The 18,728-nt window shown below is 37.9% G+C and overlaps 1 protein-coding gene across 4 annotated transcripts; it reads left to right on the top strand.

The window, feature by feature from the left end:
* The first annotated feature begins 784 nt into the window (after nucleotides 1-784).
* On the top strand, nucleotides 785-7,267 carry LOC129803485 (uncharacterized). Of its 4 annotated transcripts, XM_055850080.1 has the most exons (3): nucleotides 785-1,134; nucleotides 1,205-1,274; nucleotides 1,354-7,267. In XM_055850080.1, the coding sequence occupies exon 3, from the start codon at nucleotides 1,676-1,678 to the stop codon at nucleotides 7,133-7,135; it is 5,460 nt and encodes a 1,819-aa protein (XP_055706055.1). In that variant the 5' UTR covers nucleotides 785-1,134; nucleotides 1,205-1,274; nucleotides 1,354-1,675; the 3' UTR covers nucleotides 7,136-7,267. The 4 variants fall into 4 exon arrangements, with proteins under 4 accessions (XP_055706055.1, XP_055706056.1, XP_055706057.1 ...); XM_055850081.1 differs by having other exon boundaries at nucleotides 785-1,274; XM_055850082.1 differs by lacking the exons at nucleotides 785-1,134; nucleotides 1,205-1,274 and adding an exon at nucleotides 1,297-1,353 and having other exon boundaries at nucleotides 1,424-7,267.
* Nucleotides 7,268-18,728: the final 11,461 nt, after the last annotated feature.

Raw genomic sequence — 18,728 nt, 5'->3', positions numbered from 1 at the left:
TCATTAACCATCTTCCATTTGCCGCCTCCTGTTCACACCACGGTGAAGAAGGTCCGTAGATGGTTAAATTAGCCAGAAATTTCGCTATGGAATTGAAATGTTGCATGAATTTATTAAAATTTACTACCAAGATGGTGTAGGTGGAGGTTCTGTGTTATCCAGGCAAAAGTTAACTTGGGTAATAGAGCTATATTCAGAAAATTTATTCCTCCACCCAGGCTTTTTTGGTGTTTGGTCAATTTCTCTCTGGGTAAAAGTGCGGAAATGGAAAAAAATATTGATGAGATTTTAACTGCGATATTGCGAAAATATATGGTCAAACCCATACAACACTACCCCTTCATCCTTTCTGCAAAGGCAATATTTTGTCGATTTTAGTTCAAAAGAGTGACAATGGAAAATTGTAATTACATAAAAATCATAATTTCCTTCATGCTTTATGGTGGGGCTTCACCAGTCAAAAAGTCATTCAGTAAATCATTATTTATCACTTTTGCACTCTTGCGCACCCTCATATTTCAACCCCCATTTCCGCTTTAATTACAGTTGCATGGGTCTCTCGGAAAAAATAAATATTGTTTGGGGGTTATTGTGGTGAAAAATATACACATTAATGATGTACATTTAGTCTAGTGCAATTATTAAAATGGTTGTGATTATGGAATCGATCCATTTGCCATGCCAAGAGAGTCAAAAACAGACTTCAGAAGTATTAATATTTTCGCATAAAATTAATATGGAAAACGAAATAGCGAATCGCATTGATTGTTAAGGGAGGTGGATCTGCGCGCCAGGAGACCGCAGATGTTTCACGCGAGATAGCGCCACTCGCGGTCGATGAGAAGTCGGTGAGTCGCGGCCATCATGGGAAAGAGGGGAAGGGAGAAGGAGAGACATATCAGTAGCGCAGCAACAGTCCATGCGTACACAGCTCAAGGAGAACTCCGCGTGTCTCAATCATCAAAATTTGCAAGTCATTTTTTTCTATAGTTTTATTTGTTATTGTTAGTGAAATTAAAGAGCTTGAAGTCAAGGAATCTAGTGAGTTTTCCATCAGCAGCAGCAGCACAGAAATTCGGTCATTCAGATCCGGATTGGTTGGATAGATTCTTATAGTTCTTTGGTATTCTTCAGGTACTATTTCATCATCTCAGGGTAGCATAGTTTGAGGAGGTTTTCATGCAGTTTTATTTAACATATTCAGGTAAAGCAAACAAGGGTGAATCAACTCACAGTCAGGGAGATTCTCATGCAGGTTTATTTCACATATTCAGGTAATTCATACCACCATTTCCTGGTCATTCAGATCCGGATTGGTTGGATAGATTCTTATAGTTCTTTGGTATTCTTCAGGTACTATTTCATCATCTCAGGGTAGCATAGTTTGAGGAGGTTTTCATGCAGTTTTATTTAACATATTCAGGTAAAGCAAACAAGGGTGAATCAACTCACAGTCAGGGAGATTCTCATGCAGGTTTATTTCACATATTCAGGTAATTCATACCACCATTTCCTGGTCCATCGATCCCTTGTGGATCACGCCTACTAGTACAGTCCTACGCAAGCAGCTGCATCCGGTCAGCGCACTTCCGGAGCAGACAAACTCACTTACTCGTCGAAATCGAGCAACCCGGTCAGCCAACACGTGGCTTCCAAGAAAACATAACCTCACATCATGGCTTACAATTTGGAACTGCTTTTTGCGCAAGTGCAGTCGCTGTATGAGACAGCCAATGCCCTCAAAAAGACAACTGTTCTGGACGGTGATTTGTTAGATGATGTGGAGGCCAAACTCCAGTGCTTGCAGGGTGTTCAGCAAAGATTTGCAGCAGCAAACTCTGCACTTCATCAGCAAGTTTTGACACGTGAGCAGACGGAAAAGGCTCAGCGAATGGCTACAGATTTCTGGAAGATCTGCACAGAGGTTGAACTCATTCTCAGGACTTATGTGCAGAAGATTAAGCGTCACATGGGTGAACAGAAACCAGTTGGAGCTTGTCAAGAGTCTGTGTCAGATACAGTCAAAGAGCTAATTCAGGAGCATAACGAGTCAATCAAGGTTATTGCAGACTCAGTGGCGAGCGCAATCAGTCACGGACAATTAGGGCAGTCCAAGGCGAAACTTCCATTGCTGCAGTTACCTACATTCTCTGGCAAGTACTCGGAGTGGCAAGGATTTTACGACAGTTTCTTGTCCACGGTACACAACAACAAGGATTTGAGCGATGTGGACAAATTTACGTATTTGAGGGGTGCCTTAACGGGAAGTGCAGCCAGTGCTCTCAAGCATACTCCTACTTCGTCCAAATATTACCACAGAGCTCTGGAGATTCTTCTCAAAAAGTTCAACAAGCCAAACTGTATCGTGGCAGAATTCGTGGACACTTTCTATTCACAACAAGCACTTCCCCAACCAAATGCAGTGAAGCTCAGGGAAATGTACAATGTGTTTGAGGAGGTGACACATGGATTGGAGGCAATTGATCACTTGAGCCATGAGCCCTTTATGATTCACTCAGCACTCAAAAGGGTGGATCCCGAGACACGCAGCATGTGGCACAATGAAGTGTCTGGAAGTGAGATAAGGGGATGGCAACAATTCAGGGATTTTCTGTCCGACAGATGTGATGCTTTGGAGATGGCGAAAACAGGAGATTCCCAATCATCTCAAGTGAATTCCAAAAATGCTCAGCCTTCAAAGCAATCTTCAAAATCAAAGGCTGCTCTTGTAACCACGGCTCAAGCAGAGCAGAATGCGAAGTGTCCATTCTGTGGACAAAAACATAAGGTTCATCAGTGTCCGAAATTCTTGTCAGCGAAACCTGGACAGCGCCATCATATGGTGTTTGACAGCAAGCTTTGCTACAATTGTTTGCGAGATACTCATGTAATTCAGGACTGTCCATCTGGTGGTTGCAGGACATGTCACCAAAAGCATAATACATTATTGCACGATTATTACCAGAAGCCTGTCAACAGCAGCTCGGACGTGACTGGTAATAATTCTTCAAACAACACAGAAGTACCTTCAAAATCAGAGCAGTCTCAGCGAACTTCTCAACCCAATGTCGTGGTGGGCATGACCATCAATCAGACAATTGAAACGCAACAAGTTCTCTTGCCTACAGTACAGATTCTCGTGTCAGATGTATGGGGGAGACAACTAAAGTGCCGTGCCCTATTGGACTCGTGCAGTCAAATTAACTGCATCACGCGTTCATTTGCTCAACGTTTGGAGTTGCCATTCAAGAATTCCGGACAGGACATCAAGGGTTTGGGACTAGCGACCACAGAGACTTCTCAAGCACTCACAATTTCAATCAATTCGCTATATGAACCATTCACAGTAATAGCGGAGTGTGTAGTGCTGAATCACATCACAAATGATCAACCGTCAGTGCCTGTCAGTCAAAAGGTGCAGATACCAAGCAATCTGTTCCTTGCAGATCCTGTATTTCACAAACCTGGCAAGATAGACATTTTGCTGGGAGCTGGAGTCTTCATGAAGGCAATCCGCACTCATCAGATCAGTGGAAATCCTTCTTTGATGGAAACAGCATTTGGATACATTATCGCTGGGGATTGTCCAGGGCCAGCACCGACTACCAATCATTCTCATCTTGCTACATGCCTATGTGTGGTTCGACCTGAAGATTCTCTACACACAAACATGGAGAAATTCTGGAACATCGAAGAAGTTGGGGATGGTCAAAGACTTCTCAGCCCAGAAGAGCAGAAGTGTGAAAATCATTTCAAACTACACACCACACGCAATGGTGAGGGTCGATTTATCGTCAATCTCCCTATTCATGGAGATCTCAATCGCCTGGGAAATTCTCGAGAGGTAGCAGAAAAACGTTTTCGATGCACTGAACAGCGGCTTCAGAAAAACAATCAGCTGTATGAACATTATCGAGACTTCATGCGAGAGTATGAGTCGCTTGGTCATATGCGACTTCTACCAGAGGGTTACACATCTCCCCGACCTGCAGTCTATCTTTGCCATCATCCAGTGATTAAGGACTCGACATCAACACCAGTACGAGTAGTTTTCGACGCTTCAGCGAAGACTAGTTCCGGAGAATCACTCAATTCAGTGCTGATGGTGGGAGGGAAGACACAGGAAGACATTTTTGACATCCTTTTGAGATACCGCCAACACAATGTGGTATTGAGAGCAGATGTGCAAAAGATGTATCGGCAGATTGAGGTGTGTGATGCTGATCAGAACATGCAGAGGATTCTTTGGAGAGAGTCACCCAAGGAGCCACTCAAAACATATCTCCTCAAGACTGTCACCTACGGAACAGCCTGTGCACCGTTCTTGGCCACTCGGTGTTTGAGGCAACTGGCTGAGGATGAACAACAATCATTCCCAATGGCAGCTGAGATCACGATGCGGGACTTCTACGTGGACGATGTGTTGACAGGAACATCCACTGTGGAAGAAGCCAAGGAATTACAACGTCAACTCAGTCTCATGCTCAGTCAGGGAGGTTTCAAACTCAAGAAGTGGACATCAAATTCTGCAGAAGTGTTGAGTCAAATACCAGAAGCAGATCAGGAGCGCAGTTCCTCCCACAATTTGGATCTAGAGGATACTGTGAAGGCATTGGGATTGTTTCACAATTCCACCACTGACCAACTGCGATATCAGATGTCTGACATTTCCAGTCCAGTCTCAAGAAGGGGAATTCTCGCAGACACCGCCAGAGTGTATGATCCACTTGGAATACTGGCTCCAGTCATTCTCAATGCCAAAATTTTACTTCAGTCACTTTGGAGGAAGAATCTGGATTGGGATACTGAGTTAGTAGGAGAAGTAGCCCAAAAATGGCAGGAGTATCAGGACGACATCAAATATGCAGTGGCAAATATTGCAGTTCCACGTCAGGTCACATGTAGCGGTCCTTCTCAGGACACCCAGCTGTACCTTTTCTGTGACGCATCAGAAAAGGCATATGGTGCGTGCATTTATGTACGTACTGTTGATTCAAACAACAAGGTTCATTCACATTTGTTGTGTGCCAAGACCAAGGTGGCGCCATTGAAGCAACTCACTCTTCCACGTTTGGAGCTCTGTGCAGCAACTCTTGGATCACGACTGATGAAGAGAGTGAGAGATGCACTATCAATTCCCATCAACGGATATCAGGCATTCACTGATTCAATGATAGTGTTACATTGGATCCGTGGAGAAGCTCAACAATGGAAGACATTCGTGGGCAATCGTGTGGCCACAGTTCAAAACATCATTCCTCCATCTCGGTGGCATCATGTGAGATCTGAACACAATCCAGCAGATCTTGCCTCTCGAGGAGCAACAGCAGAGACTTTAATGTCCGATTCACATTGGTTGCATGGTCCTCATTGGATGAGAGACTTGAACATGCAATTTGACGACCCAGAATTCCAGCTTGAAGACAACATTGACTTGGAACGACGCAGTCAAGTCACACTAGTTCTGGTCAGTGAAGATTTCTGGTCATTCATCACAAGGTTTTCTTCATTCTCCAAGTTGGTGCGGTGCATTGCTATCTGGCAGAGATTCATCAGAATTCTAAGGCAAAGGCATGCACAGCAAGAGATTCCTCGGGGCTCGTTGAAGGTGCAGGAGATTCAGACAGCGAAAACAACTCTAGTGCGATATGTACAACAGCAAGCCTTTCCTAAGGAGTATCGCGAGTTGACATCAGGCAAACCATTGCCGAAAAAGTCTCATCTCAACAAACTACAGCCATTCTTAGACAAAGAGAATGTGATGCGAGTTGGAGGCAGGCTCAGCAATGCAAACATCCCATATGAGCACAAACATCCAATTTTGATGCCCAGAAACCATCACGTGACACAGCTCATTGCATTGGAAGTACATCGGGACACACTTCATGGCGGAGCTCAACTGCTCTTGGCTCAAATAAGACAAGAATTTTGGCCTATCAGAGGGATTGAGGTTGCCAAGAAGGTCATTCAGCAATGTGTCATCTGTTTCCGCGCAAAACCGTACACTCTTCAGCAGATCATGAGCCAATGTCATTCATCTAGAGTGACCGCAAGTTTTCCATTTTATCACACTGGCGTGGACTTCTGCGGACCGTTCCTGATCAAACCATTGGTGAGATCCCAGACTCGAGTGAAGGTGTACATCGCATTGTTCACGTGCATGGCAATCAGAGCTGTGCATTTGGAAGTAGTCACAGCATTGACAACTGAGGCATTTATTGCTTCTCTCCGAAGGTTCATCGCTCGCAGAGGACGTCCAGCAAAAATTCTTTGTGACAATGCAACAAATTTTATTGGTGCATCCCGTGAACTGAAGGAGCTACAACGTCTTTACGATTCGAAGGAGTTTCAATCATACACTCAAGATTTCAGCGCAAATCAAGGGATTGAATTCGACTTCATTCCACCCAGAAGTCCTCATTTTGGTGGAGCATGGGAGTCACTCATCAAGCGCATCAAACACCATCTCACAAGGACCATGGGAAACACAAGCTACACGGAAGAGCAGCTGAGCACGATCGTGACTCAAATCGAAGCATGCATTAATTCGCGTCCACTCACACCACTCACAACAGATCCTGGTGATTTCGAGATTTTGACGCCAGCTCATTTTCTCGTCGGACGTTCTCTCACAGCTCTACCCGAGCAGCCACTTTTAGATCACCCAGAAAATCGGCTGAAACAATGGACACTCGGACAACAACGCCTACAGTTCTTCTGGAAGCGCTGGAGAGAAGAATTTCTGCATACACTTCAACAAAGATCCAAATGGACTGACACGCAACCTTCTTTGTCCATTGGAGACATGGTCATCGTCAAGGAAGATAATCTCCCACCTGCCAAATGGATGCTAGGGAGAGTTATCACAGTGTACCCAGGAGCAGATGGTGCAGTACGCGTCGCAGCTATACGTACTGCATCTGGAGTGTACAAGAGGGCCGTTACCAAGCTGTGCCTTCTTCCCATCGACAAGGATTTTCAGAAACATCAGTTTCTGCCCGGTCAGGATGGATCTGCGCGCCAGGAGACCGCAGATGTTTCACGCGAGATAGCGCCACTCGCGGTCGATGAGAAGTCGGTGAGTCGCGGCCATCATGGGAAAGAGGGGAAGGGAGAAGGAGAGACATATCAGTAGCGCAGCAACAGTCCATGCGTACACAGCTCAAGGAGAACTCCGCGTGTCTCAATCATCAAAATTTGCAAGTCATTTTTTTCTATAGTTTTATTTGTTATTGTTAGTGAAATTAAAGAGCTTGAAGTCAAGGAATCTAGTGAGTTTTCCATCAGCAGCAGCAGCACAGAAATTCGGTCATTCAGATCCGGATTGGTTGGATAGATTCTTATAGTTCTTTGGTATTCTTCAGGTACTATTTCATCATCTCAGGGTAGCATAGTTTGAGGAGGTTTTCATGCAGTTTTATTTAACATATTCAGGTAAAGCAAACAAGGGTGAATCAACTCACAGTCAGGGAGATTCTCATGCAGGTTTATTTCACATATTCAGGTAATTCATACCACCAGGAGGATAGGGCATTTTCAGAGAGCAGTGAAAGACAAAGGGAAGATTATTAATTCAAGAACCATTCTTTAAATTTTACTTACCAAAATCGTATTTTTTAGTTACTAATACTGAATTTTTTACTGACTAATTTTGCTAATTTATGTACCAAAAATGTTGTACCTCCTTCAGAAAGAAGCTATTTATTTTCCACAATTTTTTTTCATATCCCTTTTAAAAGAATAGATCAAGTATTTGTGTTACAAAAGAAGTTCAAAATAATGTTTTTTTTTTTGTTTTTCAAAGCAATAAATAAGAAAATAAGTTTTGAAACAATATAATCATTCTTTATTATGTATTTAGTACTTCAATATACCCTACACTTACTAGTAAAAATATCAGATTTAAATAATTAATTAATTACGAGTATAATAGTTGTTGATGAAATTTCATCAACTACATCCTATTAAACTCAAATTGAAACAGGTGGAGAATTTCAAGTATCTCGCGGTGTTATTCAGGAGTGATGGTAGGATGGAGGCAGAACTCTCGTCGTGAATTGGTCAGGCTTCTGCAGTAATGAAGGAGTTTGGCAGAACCGTAGTGAAGAAAGCCGAGCTTAGTCGTTCGGCTAAATTATCGGTTTTCAAAGCAGCGTTTCTTCCTATTCTCACCTATGGTCATGAGATTTGGGTAATGACCGAAAGGGTAAGATCGCGAGGACAAGCTGCCGAGATGAGGTGCCTCCGAGCGATTAAGGGAATCACTCGTCGAGATCGAGTGAGGAACGTAACCGTTCATGAGGAGCTAAGAGTCGAGGACTTGCCTCTGCGAGTTGAGAGATCACAACTTCGATCGTATGGTCATATTCAAGGTATGAACGAAGAAAGATTCACTAGAAGATTCACCCTTACGTCAGTTTTTTCAATACGAAGAAAGATTCCCCAGAAAAGCTATGCAAGCCATTATGAGGAGACCTTGACCTCAAGGCAGACCTAGGACAAAACGTGGCTGAATCAAATTCAGGATCTCGCGTGAGAGCGCCTTGGGATCGAATCCGAACATCTTCTTGAAGTGGCGGAGGATCAACAGGCGTGGGCTGTTAACCTTGATGTCATGGGCCCGCGACCCCTATAAGGATAAGCGGTTAAAAATGATAATGATGATCAAAATTTCACGTAAGTTTTCACAATCATCGAAAGCCTAACACCGTATTCGTCAAGTTCACTGACATGCCAGCATGTAGTTTTCCCATGCCTAGTGGCTATCGTACCAAGACTATTTAAGTCGTTGTCAGTTTTTGCCAGTCATTATCTTTTAACACGTGCTGACCACGTCTTTTTCCATACCCACAAAGAGTTAGTTTGAAGTACGAAGTGAAAATGTAATTTTCAAATCCATAGTGTGGAGTGTGCCGCAAGGACCGAAGAATCCTAAGAATCCAGAGAAAGACCAAATCCATTGTACCCAGAGGAGGGGATGTTCACAAAACATTTTTTCCTCCTCTCCGGATAGTGGCTATAGGGAGACTCGCCATATACTCATAGATCATTCCACATTCACATAGGTGAGTCAAGTCATTTACAATAGTGAAGTCCTAGAATTTAAATGTTTTCAGAGCACATTCGACTTTTCTATTCGAAAACTATCTAATTTACTTTTTAATGAAACAAACTTGAAAAACCTTCAGGTATCGATTTTTTCTTTTTTTTTATTAATTCAAAAGATATTCTTTTTTTCTTTTCTTTATTAACCAAGAGAGAATTTTGTAATTGTCCCTTACCTTTCTATTCAAAATCCAATTCGGAAGGCCTGAAACTATTTCATATCCCTAATTATTTCTTGTTTTCTTTTACTTATAATACAATTTAAAACATTTTGTTAACACAAATTGTCTATTGGTCCAGAAACTCTATGATCCGTATTTGCTTTACATCTGCATTTTGTTACAAACGACGACAAATCCCTGTGTATTCGCCTGCAGCCAATGCAGATCCAGCTGCTGATCCAACCGATGAAATAAACATTTATATGCACTTATTACACTCACAAAAACAATCGAGTAAAACGTACTCAAATCGATGTTGAGTTAACTCGTTTTCGTTGTGATTTTCGATTAACTATATTTTAGAATTGATTTTACTTCTATTTAGTTGTAATATTCGGAAGAGTTGTTTTAACTTTTTTTCCTAAAATTTAAATGACGAAAGAGTGTAAATAACTCTTTTTAATACAGAAAATAACTCGTTTTTAGGGTTAAAATAACTTAAGAGAGAGTTAAGAGTTAAAAAAATCTTTTTTTTTTAGTTAAATTAACTCTTTCATATCCCAAAATGGATATGTTCTGCATTTGTATGCTTTTTTTTTATTTTATCATTTTCTTTATTAATATTTTATTGACCTCAAGTTCCGTATGTTTCGAGCGAAATATCACGTATGATGCACGGACATGTCTTTATGAAACACTGTTAGGCATATTTTTAGTTGATGTTCCATATAAACTTTGTCACACGAAAATCTTCTTGACTGAAGTATATTCTTAAAACGAGAACACTTAAGCATATACTTCAGTCGAGACAAAATTTTACATCGAGAAAGTGTAATAATTACATCGATATCCGACAAATTAATTCAACTCGCACGAAAAGTTGTTTCACCTCTATTTACTAAAATTTACAACGGAAAATAGTAACAATTACATCGATATTCGTAGAGGTAATTCAACTCTACCATAGAGTTGTTTTAACTTTTTAGGTTTTTTCTTAGTGTAATAATCTTATTGAGTTAAGGATATCATAAACATCATCATTGATTTATTTGAACCATAAAATGATGGTCCCTTTCTTATAAGTAAATCATTTAAACTTTGCAAAAAAACCGAGAAACCAATTCACCTCTGGAATGACCGGACCTTTACTACCCCTTTCCACATCCCAGGACATTCCAAAATCCATCGATGCAAGATTTTAGAAATCAGACAAGTGTAAATGATTGATTTGAGTGTCATATTGCTGGGCAAATAATGAAAATTTATTGGATTTCCCGATACGACATCATGCTGAGATTCCGGTCAAATCGTCACGAGAATGGGAGAATCATGTTCAGTTCAAAATTAAACCCATAAGATTGGATTCCATTACAATCAGGAAATTCCTGCAATTACTTTCCATTTCAGTGGCAATACGAGAATGTTTTGAACTCTCCTCACGCTTTGTCTGCTTTTTAAAAATTCACTTTTTTCCGCCAGACAAGCCATTCCATATTGCTCAATCTCTATAGAGAAATAAATATGTAACTCTACGATATAGTTAGTGAATTTATCAATATTGATATATCTGTAGTACTTATCACCCCCTCTTTCCCATAAGGAGTTGTATTATTTTCGTGATTAGAGAGACTGAAGTTTTAAAAAATTCATCTTTATTCATCTTTTTGTTTATTTGTATGCGACGTAGGCGACGTAGGCGATCTAAACTACTAAACCATTACCAAAATATGATATTATTTTCTTTTAATTCTCCAATTTGTTTTTCATCTCGACAACGATGTAAACAACACCTTGCTCAAACGGAAATTTAATCAATACCGAAATGATCTTTAATATTCCTCTAATTTCCTTTTCAAATCAAATGCCAAATAGTGAAAGCGTGAATTGAAAGCTTTTATTTGCATAAAAATCTCATAAAATTTTATTTATTTATAATGTGGTGAAAATCAGCCGTATAAAGATAATAAAAAGGGGTAGCAAAGCGTCCTCGAATACTTTTTACCGATTCAGAACTAATTTATTGAACAGATTGAATCACTCAAAAGATCATCTAAATAGCTTAACAGTAAAACAATTGATTCACCGTTAAAAAATTCTTATCAGTTCTGAATCGCTTTATTACCGGTTGATAACCGATTGGAACCGTACTTATGTTCATTTTTTCATTCTGAGCTTCACATACTTTTCTCTCTGTAAAGTTCGAGTAGTAAAATCGAAGAAAACTGCTGAAGACCAATGAGTAAAACTTCGAGCAGTTTGCAAAATGTTCTGGCTTCACCATCCCAAACAAAAAGTTACAAAAAATTTTATTCATACCAACTGATTGTCCTATTCACCTGTTCTGTCGACAAACGGAAAGCTCCCTTAAGCTTACAATACCTGTGATTCTTATAGGAAAATTCGAAAAGGGAGTCATTTTAATTTTTATTAGTTAATTCCTAACTATAATTTATAACTTTATAATTTATAATTTTAATTTATAACTATAACAACTGTAATTCTCAACGCGCAATAACTTTTGTTTTGCAAATATGTTTTCGAAGCAACATTTAAAAGACGAGGAAATGACTATACACAGTAAAAAAATTTACAACCACTATCGTTGGTAATTTTTGCACGAGCGCTATGGTTGTGAAGTTTGTGTATTGGAAATGTTGTGTATTGGCAAAGTTGTGTATTTTCAATTTTATAAAATGGCTTCCTGTCTATAATTTTGATTGTAGAGCAATTTTGTTCGGTTTATGTGTTTTATCTGTGAAAAGTCTCTGTATTAAACTAAGAAAAAAAAGAAAAAAAAGAAAAAAACATGAAGAGCGGGTCTGAGACTTGAACTCATAACCTTTGCGTTGATAGTCTCACGTTTTCCGGCTGCGCCACGAACTTGCTTACTTCTCTTAAGCAAATGACCAAGACTTGCATCGTCAATTTTTTTAATTTACGTGATGCTTCCTATGTTTTCTGTTATTACATAATTATTCCTCATTTTTTACGACTGAGGCATAGTTTAAGAATCCAGTGAATGATTCTAGAAGACAATTAGACAGTTGGAAATGCGAAAAATGACTTAAATCTTAGAAAAATTGCAATAGTAAACAATGAAATTTTGACAGTTCTCACACAAATTTTCCAATACACAAATTTCATTACACAAACTTAATTTTACTAGCATTATGTTAGTATCGTACTACAAATATGATAGTAATTTTACAATTTACAACCAAAATGCTTGTGACAATACACAACTTTTCCCATACACAACTTTATTTCTCACACAATTTTTTACTGTGTAGGTTTAATTCACTCTCTGTGAAGTGTGAAAAAATGTTTAGAGAACCAAAGTTATTGTCCGTTATACATATAGTACACTTGCGAGAGTCTTTATTTGTTTAATAGTGTCAAAAACAAAAATGATTTTTGAGGAAATTTATAGAGTTCTGGGCAATAAAGGTTCTGTTCCGCTTTCTAAAGCCCAAAATAGACACAGGGATCGACTTAGGGATCTGCTCGAAAAATGACGATTGGTGTCGATACACTCAGGGATCAGCCTAAAATTTGAAGGATCAGGCTGATCGTCTAAATTCGTGAGGTCTAGTGAAATTAAGGGGCTTAGGCGACATCAGTGCCAGTGCTGAAAATAAAAAGCTTCACTTTGGGTGTTTTTCGTAATGTCAATTGGGTGAAAAAACATGACGAGTAATGTTTTGTTAATGTCGCAATCTTTAATTGCACTAAGATTGGAGTAATGGGAAGGTCAGAGTGCATCTTTCTGTACGAAAAATCTATTGATATTGCACTTAAGAAGTCTTTCAGCAATCAAGGTGTGGAGATTTAATATAAATTTACGCTGTAATCGCCAATCCTTGATCCAAAATCCTCGATGTATGATAGTTTGGGCTGATCCTTTACCGCCAAATTTTTCGAGCTCAGTATTCTCCAGGATCAGCCTGTATCTATTTTCGGCATAAGGCGGATTTATCAGGGGCTGTCTGTGAACACCAACCAATTATCTCGTACCGTTTGGTCTCTACAGACACAGACACAAGCAGAAACATAGACGGAAATAAGCCTAAACGACAGAGTATAATTTTTGTCAAAACTTCTGAATGTTGAAATTTTATCAAAATTTGTTCATGTAATGTGTAAGAAGTTTAAAAAATGATGAATTATAGTTGCATGTTTTTCTTCATATAAATTCATAGATTACAGAAGCTGTGACTGTTATTAGTAATAACTAAAAGATCGGGTGAGAATGTGAGAACAGTACTATGAAAGGGATTAGCATTCGGGGGATACACTGCAGAAAAGAGGGTGGTCAAAAATCCCATCTCACTTACCCTTGTATAAGCTGCATTGTTCTGTTGAATTGGCGAAGCTTCGTTTTTCCAACGATTTATGAGTCGGTGTATTATTCGGAATACAGCATCGCACCAATTTTCCGGCAAAACGAGAGGGTGTTTTAAGTACCCAGCATTGTCCACGGGCCTCCGTGTATATGCCAACAATCTCATCCCTTTGATTTTAACAGCCGTATAGTGGTCCTCGATGAAAGGGGTGATTAAATTCTAGGCCAAAGTACAAGCTATAGTTCTTTGTAAGTCCACTTTCAACACTTTGGACAATTTCCACAGCAAAACGCGTGCAATTGAAAAGCCAACAAGTTCTACAAGATCGACTATGAGAATATTAGTTGATTTGGACAAAGGACATTTAATAAATGTTCAACGCTATTCATAAAAATTTGTTTGACGTTTTAATTTATACATTTATGTAATTTATTCAGATTTAAGGGAGGGTATAGTAGTTCAAATATAAATACCAAAGTAAATAACTTAGTGTACAAGTTATTAATGTTCATAAGAAACTTTGGCAAATTAAGTCTAAAATATAAGTTTATTAAGCTGTCGGAACTATTCCACACTCCCCTAACTAAAAACTTGAGCTCGTAAAATATTTTTGACATATCATGTCCTCCGATAGGTTAGAAATCCTTTTTGTGCTTTTAAATTCGATAATTCTAGGTTATGATAAGGTTATGTAATGCCCTAGACATACTTACGACTTAAGCTTAGAAACGGCTTAACGTAATTTTAATTAAAAAATAATGGTTCCATTAGACACTAGCGAATACTTTTCTCGGATTAAATCGGGTAACTACTTACTTAGTCGGAATCTGATGGGAATTTAGTCAAATCATTATTTTGAAAATAATTACGTTAAACTTGTATCTCGGTTTAAATAGTGTGTCTAGGGCATAAAGCAGTCTGCAACTAAAGCTTTAGCCCTGTTTCCGAAAGTTTCAAAATCCTAAATAACAACAAATTTTAATGATTTTGCATAGCATAATGGATCATTTACCCTTAATGTCCAATCCTAAGTAATAAATTTCCAAAAAAAATCTTCGCTGATTAGAAATTTAGGAAGTCCAGCCATATAGCTAAACCTTTGGTCTCAAGCTCGTATAAATGAGATTGTAAAACATTTGGCAAAATAATTATAAACATTTGTACACAATATTTTTAAACGTCTTTATATAAAATTATAAGGTAAAATTTGGAAGCGAACCAAAATTGGAATCGTATAATTTTCTTATAGTTTTAAATGAATAAAAGAAAAAAAAGTACGAATAAGTGCTTTTGGCTGCAGAGCTTGTCGTTTTTTGGAGTCTTTTGTTATCTACACTGTGAGAGAAATCCGAAAAAGTTAAAATAACATTCCGGAAATGTTAATTTCACCCTGCGGTATTGATCCAAAATTGTTGTAAATATTACCCTTTTTAGGTGTATTAGGGGTTAAAGGTATCCTTTTTCATGTTAATTTTACCCTTAAAAAGGTGTAAAATTAACATTAAAAAATGTTGATATATTTCGTCAGTTGGATCAGCAATTGTCGTAACTTCCTCATCACCTCATCAGCAATTCTTGTATAGTGTGTATATTTCCATGGTGTTTGAAGAAGTGCTGATGAGGCGATGAGAAAGTTACGACAAATGCTGATCCAACTGACGATTTTTAAACCTAAAATTTGTTAAAGTTCTGAGGAAAAAATTTTAATCGCACCCTCTTTTTTTCTCAGTGTACAGCTGAAACTGAGGAAATCCTAAAATCTCAATTTAAGTTCAATTTCAATATATCATTTTATAAAATTCTGTGTTAAATAATAAGAGTTGTCAGAATATATAATTTTAAATTGTTGATTTATTAGCCCCTGAGACGTGAGCGAAACTCTCGGAACAATTTAATAATTTTATTGTGTGATTATGGCACTTTGATGATTTACAATCGGGTGTAAGCTCTTCCATGTATTACACATTTTCTCATTGAAAGCTTTTCTCTGTGAAAGAAATGAGGAAATAGAAATTGTGGGGATGAGCATAGACCAGACACCCCCTTTTATTAACACATTTTGTAGGGTAGGGGAATGCTACATATATCTCCTACCCTTTTGTGACAAACTATTGTTGGGAAAATATTACAACTTTATGTATTATTACTAGTTCCTGGCCTTATTATTTATGCGACTAGATGACTTTGGGGTCCACTCGGCGGAAATGAGCTTTTATCGTATCACTTTGCCTCTGGAAACACCATATATAACTCATGTTTTGTTAATAAGCCCCTACGAACGCACCCATTTTCATATAAATTGCAAATTTTAATTATTACACCAATTCCACATCGTGTCTCCTTTCTCTCTGTTGTTTCAGAAATGAAAATTCTTCATGTCATTCTACCTATGTACAACAGATTTGTCTCACCCTCATGGGAAATGGGAACGATGGTACAGTATATGTATGAGGGTATGGAACGCGAGGAAGAGTTGAATAGTGAATTGTACCTTACTCTTTGGCAGATGCCGAATTTTCTACATCATTTATCTCATAGGGTGCAAAAGAGACACTCATGCTGATTAATATCCTGTCGAGAAAATTAATTTTTCCATCACTGTGATTGAATTCACAGACATTTTAGACGAGGGTTCCTAATGGGATAATCGTACTTCCAATACATACAGATTCATTGGAAAATCCCGATAAATGATTTCCCATTTCATTTTACTTACTTACAAAATCTATCAGAAGATACATAGATAGGTTTATCGAAAAATGAGATCAGTAAAACAATATACTTTCCCATATTTATACTAATTCAGTAATATTTAGTGCATGAATCATTACCGAAAATCAAAGAAAAATAAGATTTATCCCAACTTCCCCAAGTAGTAAAATCTATTTCTCACGATTTAAATTTTAGTAATTCTGACGTTATGTTTATAGTATGTCTGTTTATACCGTCGTTGCGGGTGACTTTGCACTCTGCTGTCCGTAAGACTTTCACAAATTCTAGCACTTATTGATGGTCTTCGCCGTCAAAGTATATAGGGATATGTTAAGTACCAAGTAAGGTACAATGATCCTCAAAAGGATTCTTGTAGTTTCAGTAATAGTCAATGAAATCCTAGTATAGGTATTTTGTCAAAAAACGGCTCCGTGAAAAAGTTATCTGAAGGTTCAATTCCAAAATCGATTTCAGAGTAGTAAATTGTCCAAATCTATTCTAAATTTATCTGGCTAGAATAATCCACTTCGATTTTGTTCATAATTTTTACTAAAAACCTTTTTTTCACTATTATCTTCCTACGAACGCATGATTTATGTTATAAAATTGCATATAATGGTCTTTCCAAAGATTTATTATAGAAGTATTTGGCTAAAAATTATCCAATTTTGTGGGAACTTAAGATAAAATGACCGAGATCTACAAGATGGTATGGTCGCCATCTTGATTTGACGTTTCTGTCCGCCATTTTGAATAACTGTCAAAACAAAAATCTCATCCGATTGAGCTGAAATTTTACTATGTTCTAGCTGATGTCAAGGCCTTTTCAAAATATATATAATCATATATAAAATCCGACCTAGGTCAAGCGATTGTCTGGATATAGGGGCTCCAAGTTCAAAATTTTGACATTTTCATGAATACAGAACTACATGGAGCTTCTTTTATTAAAATCATCACAAAAAAGACAGCGCTATCATTAGGCGATGAGATCTAACAAACAAACAGAAAGAAAAGTAATGTTTTTGTTTATAACAGCGCATTATTTGAGAATCTTATAAACTGTTTTCGCACAGATGAAAAATAAAAAATTAATTAAATGTACTTTTCGTTTATTTGTTTTTTAATTATGTTAGAGTAAATAAATATATAAAATAAAAGCCTCAACCATTTCTAATGGTTACTGAGGCATTTCGTTTAGGTTTCAAATATTGAAAATTAAAAAATAAAGATCTCCAAAATATGAGTATTACAAAATTTTAAACTTTGAGCCTCTGTATCTAGGTAAATACTTGACGTAGACTGGAACATAAATACGTTTTGAAAAGGGCTTGGCATCAGCTACAACATACTAAAATTTCAACCCAATCGGACCAGTTTTAGGGTTTGACAGTTATTCAAAATGGCGGACAGAAACGTCAAATCAAGATGGCGACCACGTCATCTTGTAGATCTCGTGCATCTTACCCTTAGAACTGAAGATCTTCATTGTCGCTAATTATCAGAAATTGGTGATTTTTTAGTATTTATTAAAAAGTGCAAAGTCACCCGCACCTTATCCCATGTGCAAGCCTTTTTTCTTGATTTTTTTAAACATAGTAAAATTTTATAAAATTAATGCTAGTGGCACAAAATCCATTCATTAACAACTGAATACAAATAATTTTACTCAAAAACCCCCCTCCCTTCACTTTAACTATCCACTTTTAGAAAGCAAAGTTGAAAAATAGCGAAAAAACGTGCAAAGTCACCCGCAACGACGGTAGTAAAAGATATATTACAGGAAAAACGTTATATTACTTATATTTTACTAGATAACATTAAATAATTTTCAACATTTTGATGATGATGAATAATTTTTTATTTCTCCCTCTGCAAACTAGTGCTTAGGGATTCAACATTTTGACAAAAGTGTCAATAGAGTTTCCCTGTCGAACAGACGTTCCTCCGACCCTACCCTCACTCGACCGGGTTCCTCGAATCGACCGGAGGGTCAATTTTTTAATGTTTGATGGTCAATTTCGTCAATTTCTATGAATGGAAGTTATTCCATGAATGATACATTCATGGAATAATTAACGTTAGATCATACGCAAAATAGTATAGAAAATATTAATAAATTGAATAAATAAATGTACCGGTCGAGACGAGGAACCGGTCGAGCGAGGGCACTTCACCTTAAGTGGCCTGGATGCAGCGGAACCGATAAAGGTTTAAGCCGACTCATAGACAAATCTTAATCTTATCCGTGGAGTCATTTTGTTTTTTTTTTGCCGGCTATTTTATAAACTTTATAATAATTTTAACAGGAGAAATTTTATATTTTCACAGATTAATCAAATGAAATGCATACTTGGTATAGGGGAAAGTGACCATGCTTGATACTGTGAAATGATGTCTGAGTTTT

The sequence above is a fragment of the Phlebotomus papatasi genome, chromosome 2, assembly GCF_024763615.1.
Source record: "Phlebotomus papatasi isolate M1 chromosome 2, Ppap_2.1, whole genome shotgun sequence".
Taxonomy (NCBI): domain Eukaryota; kingdom Metazoa; phylum Arthropoda; class Insecta; order Diptera; family Psychodidae; genus Phlebotomus; species Phlebotomus papatasi.
This window is presented reverse-complemented; position numbering and strand designations above follow the sequence as displayed.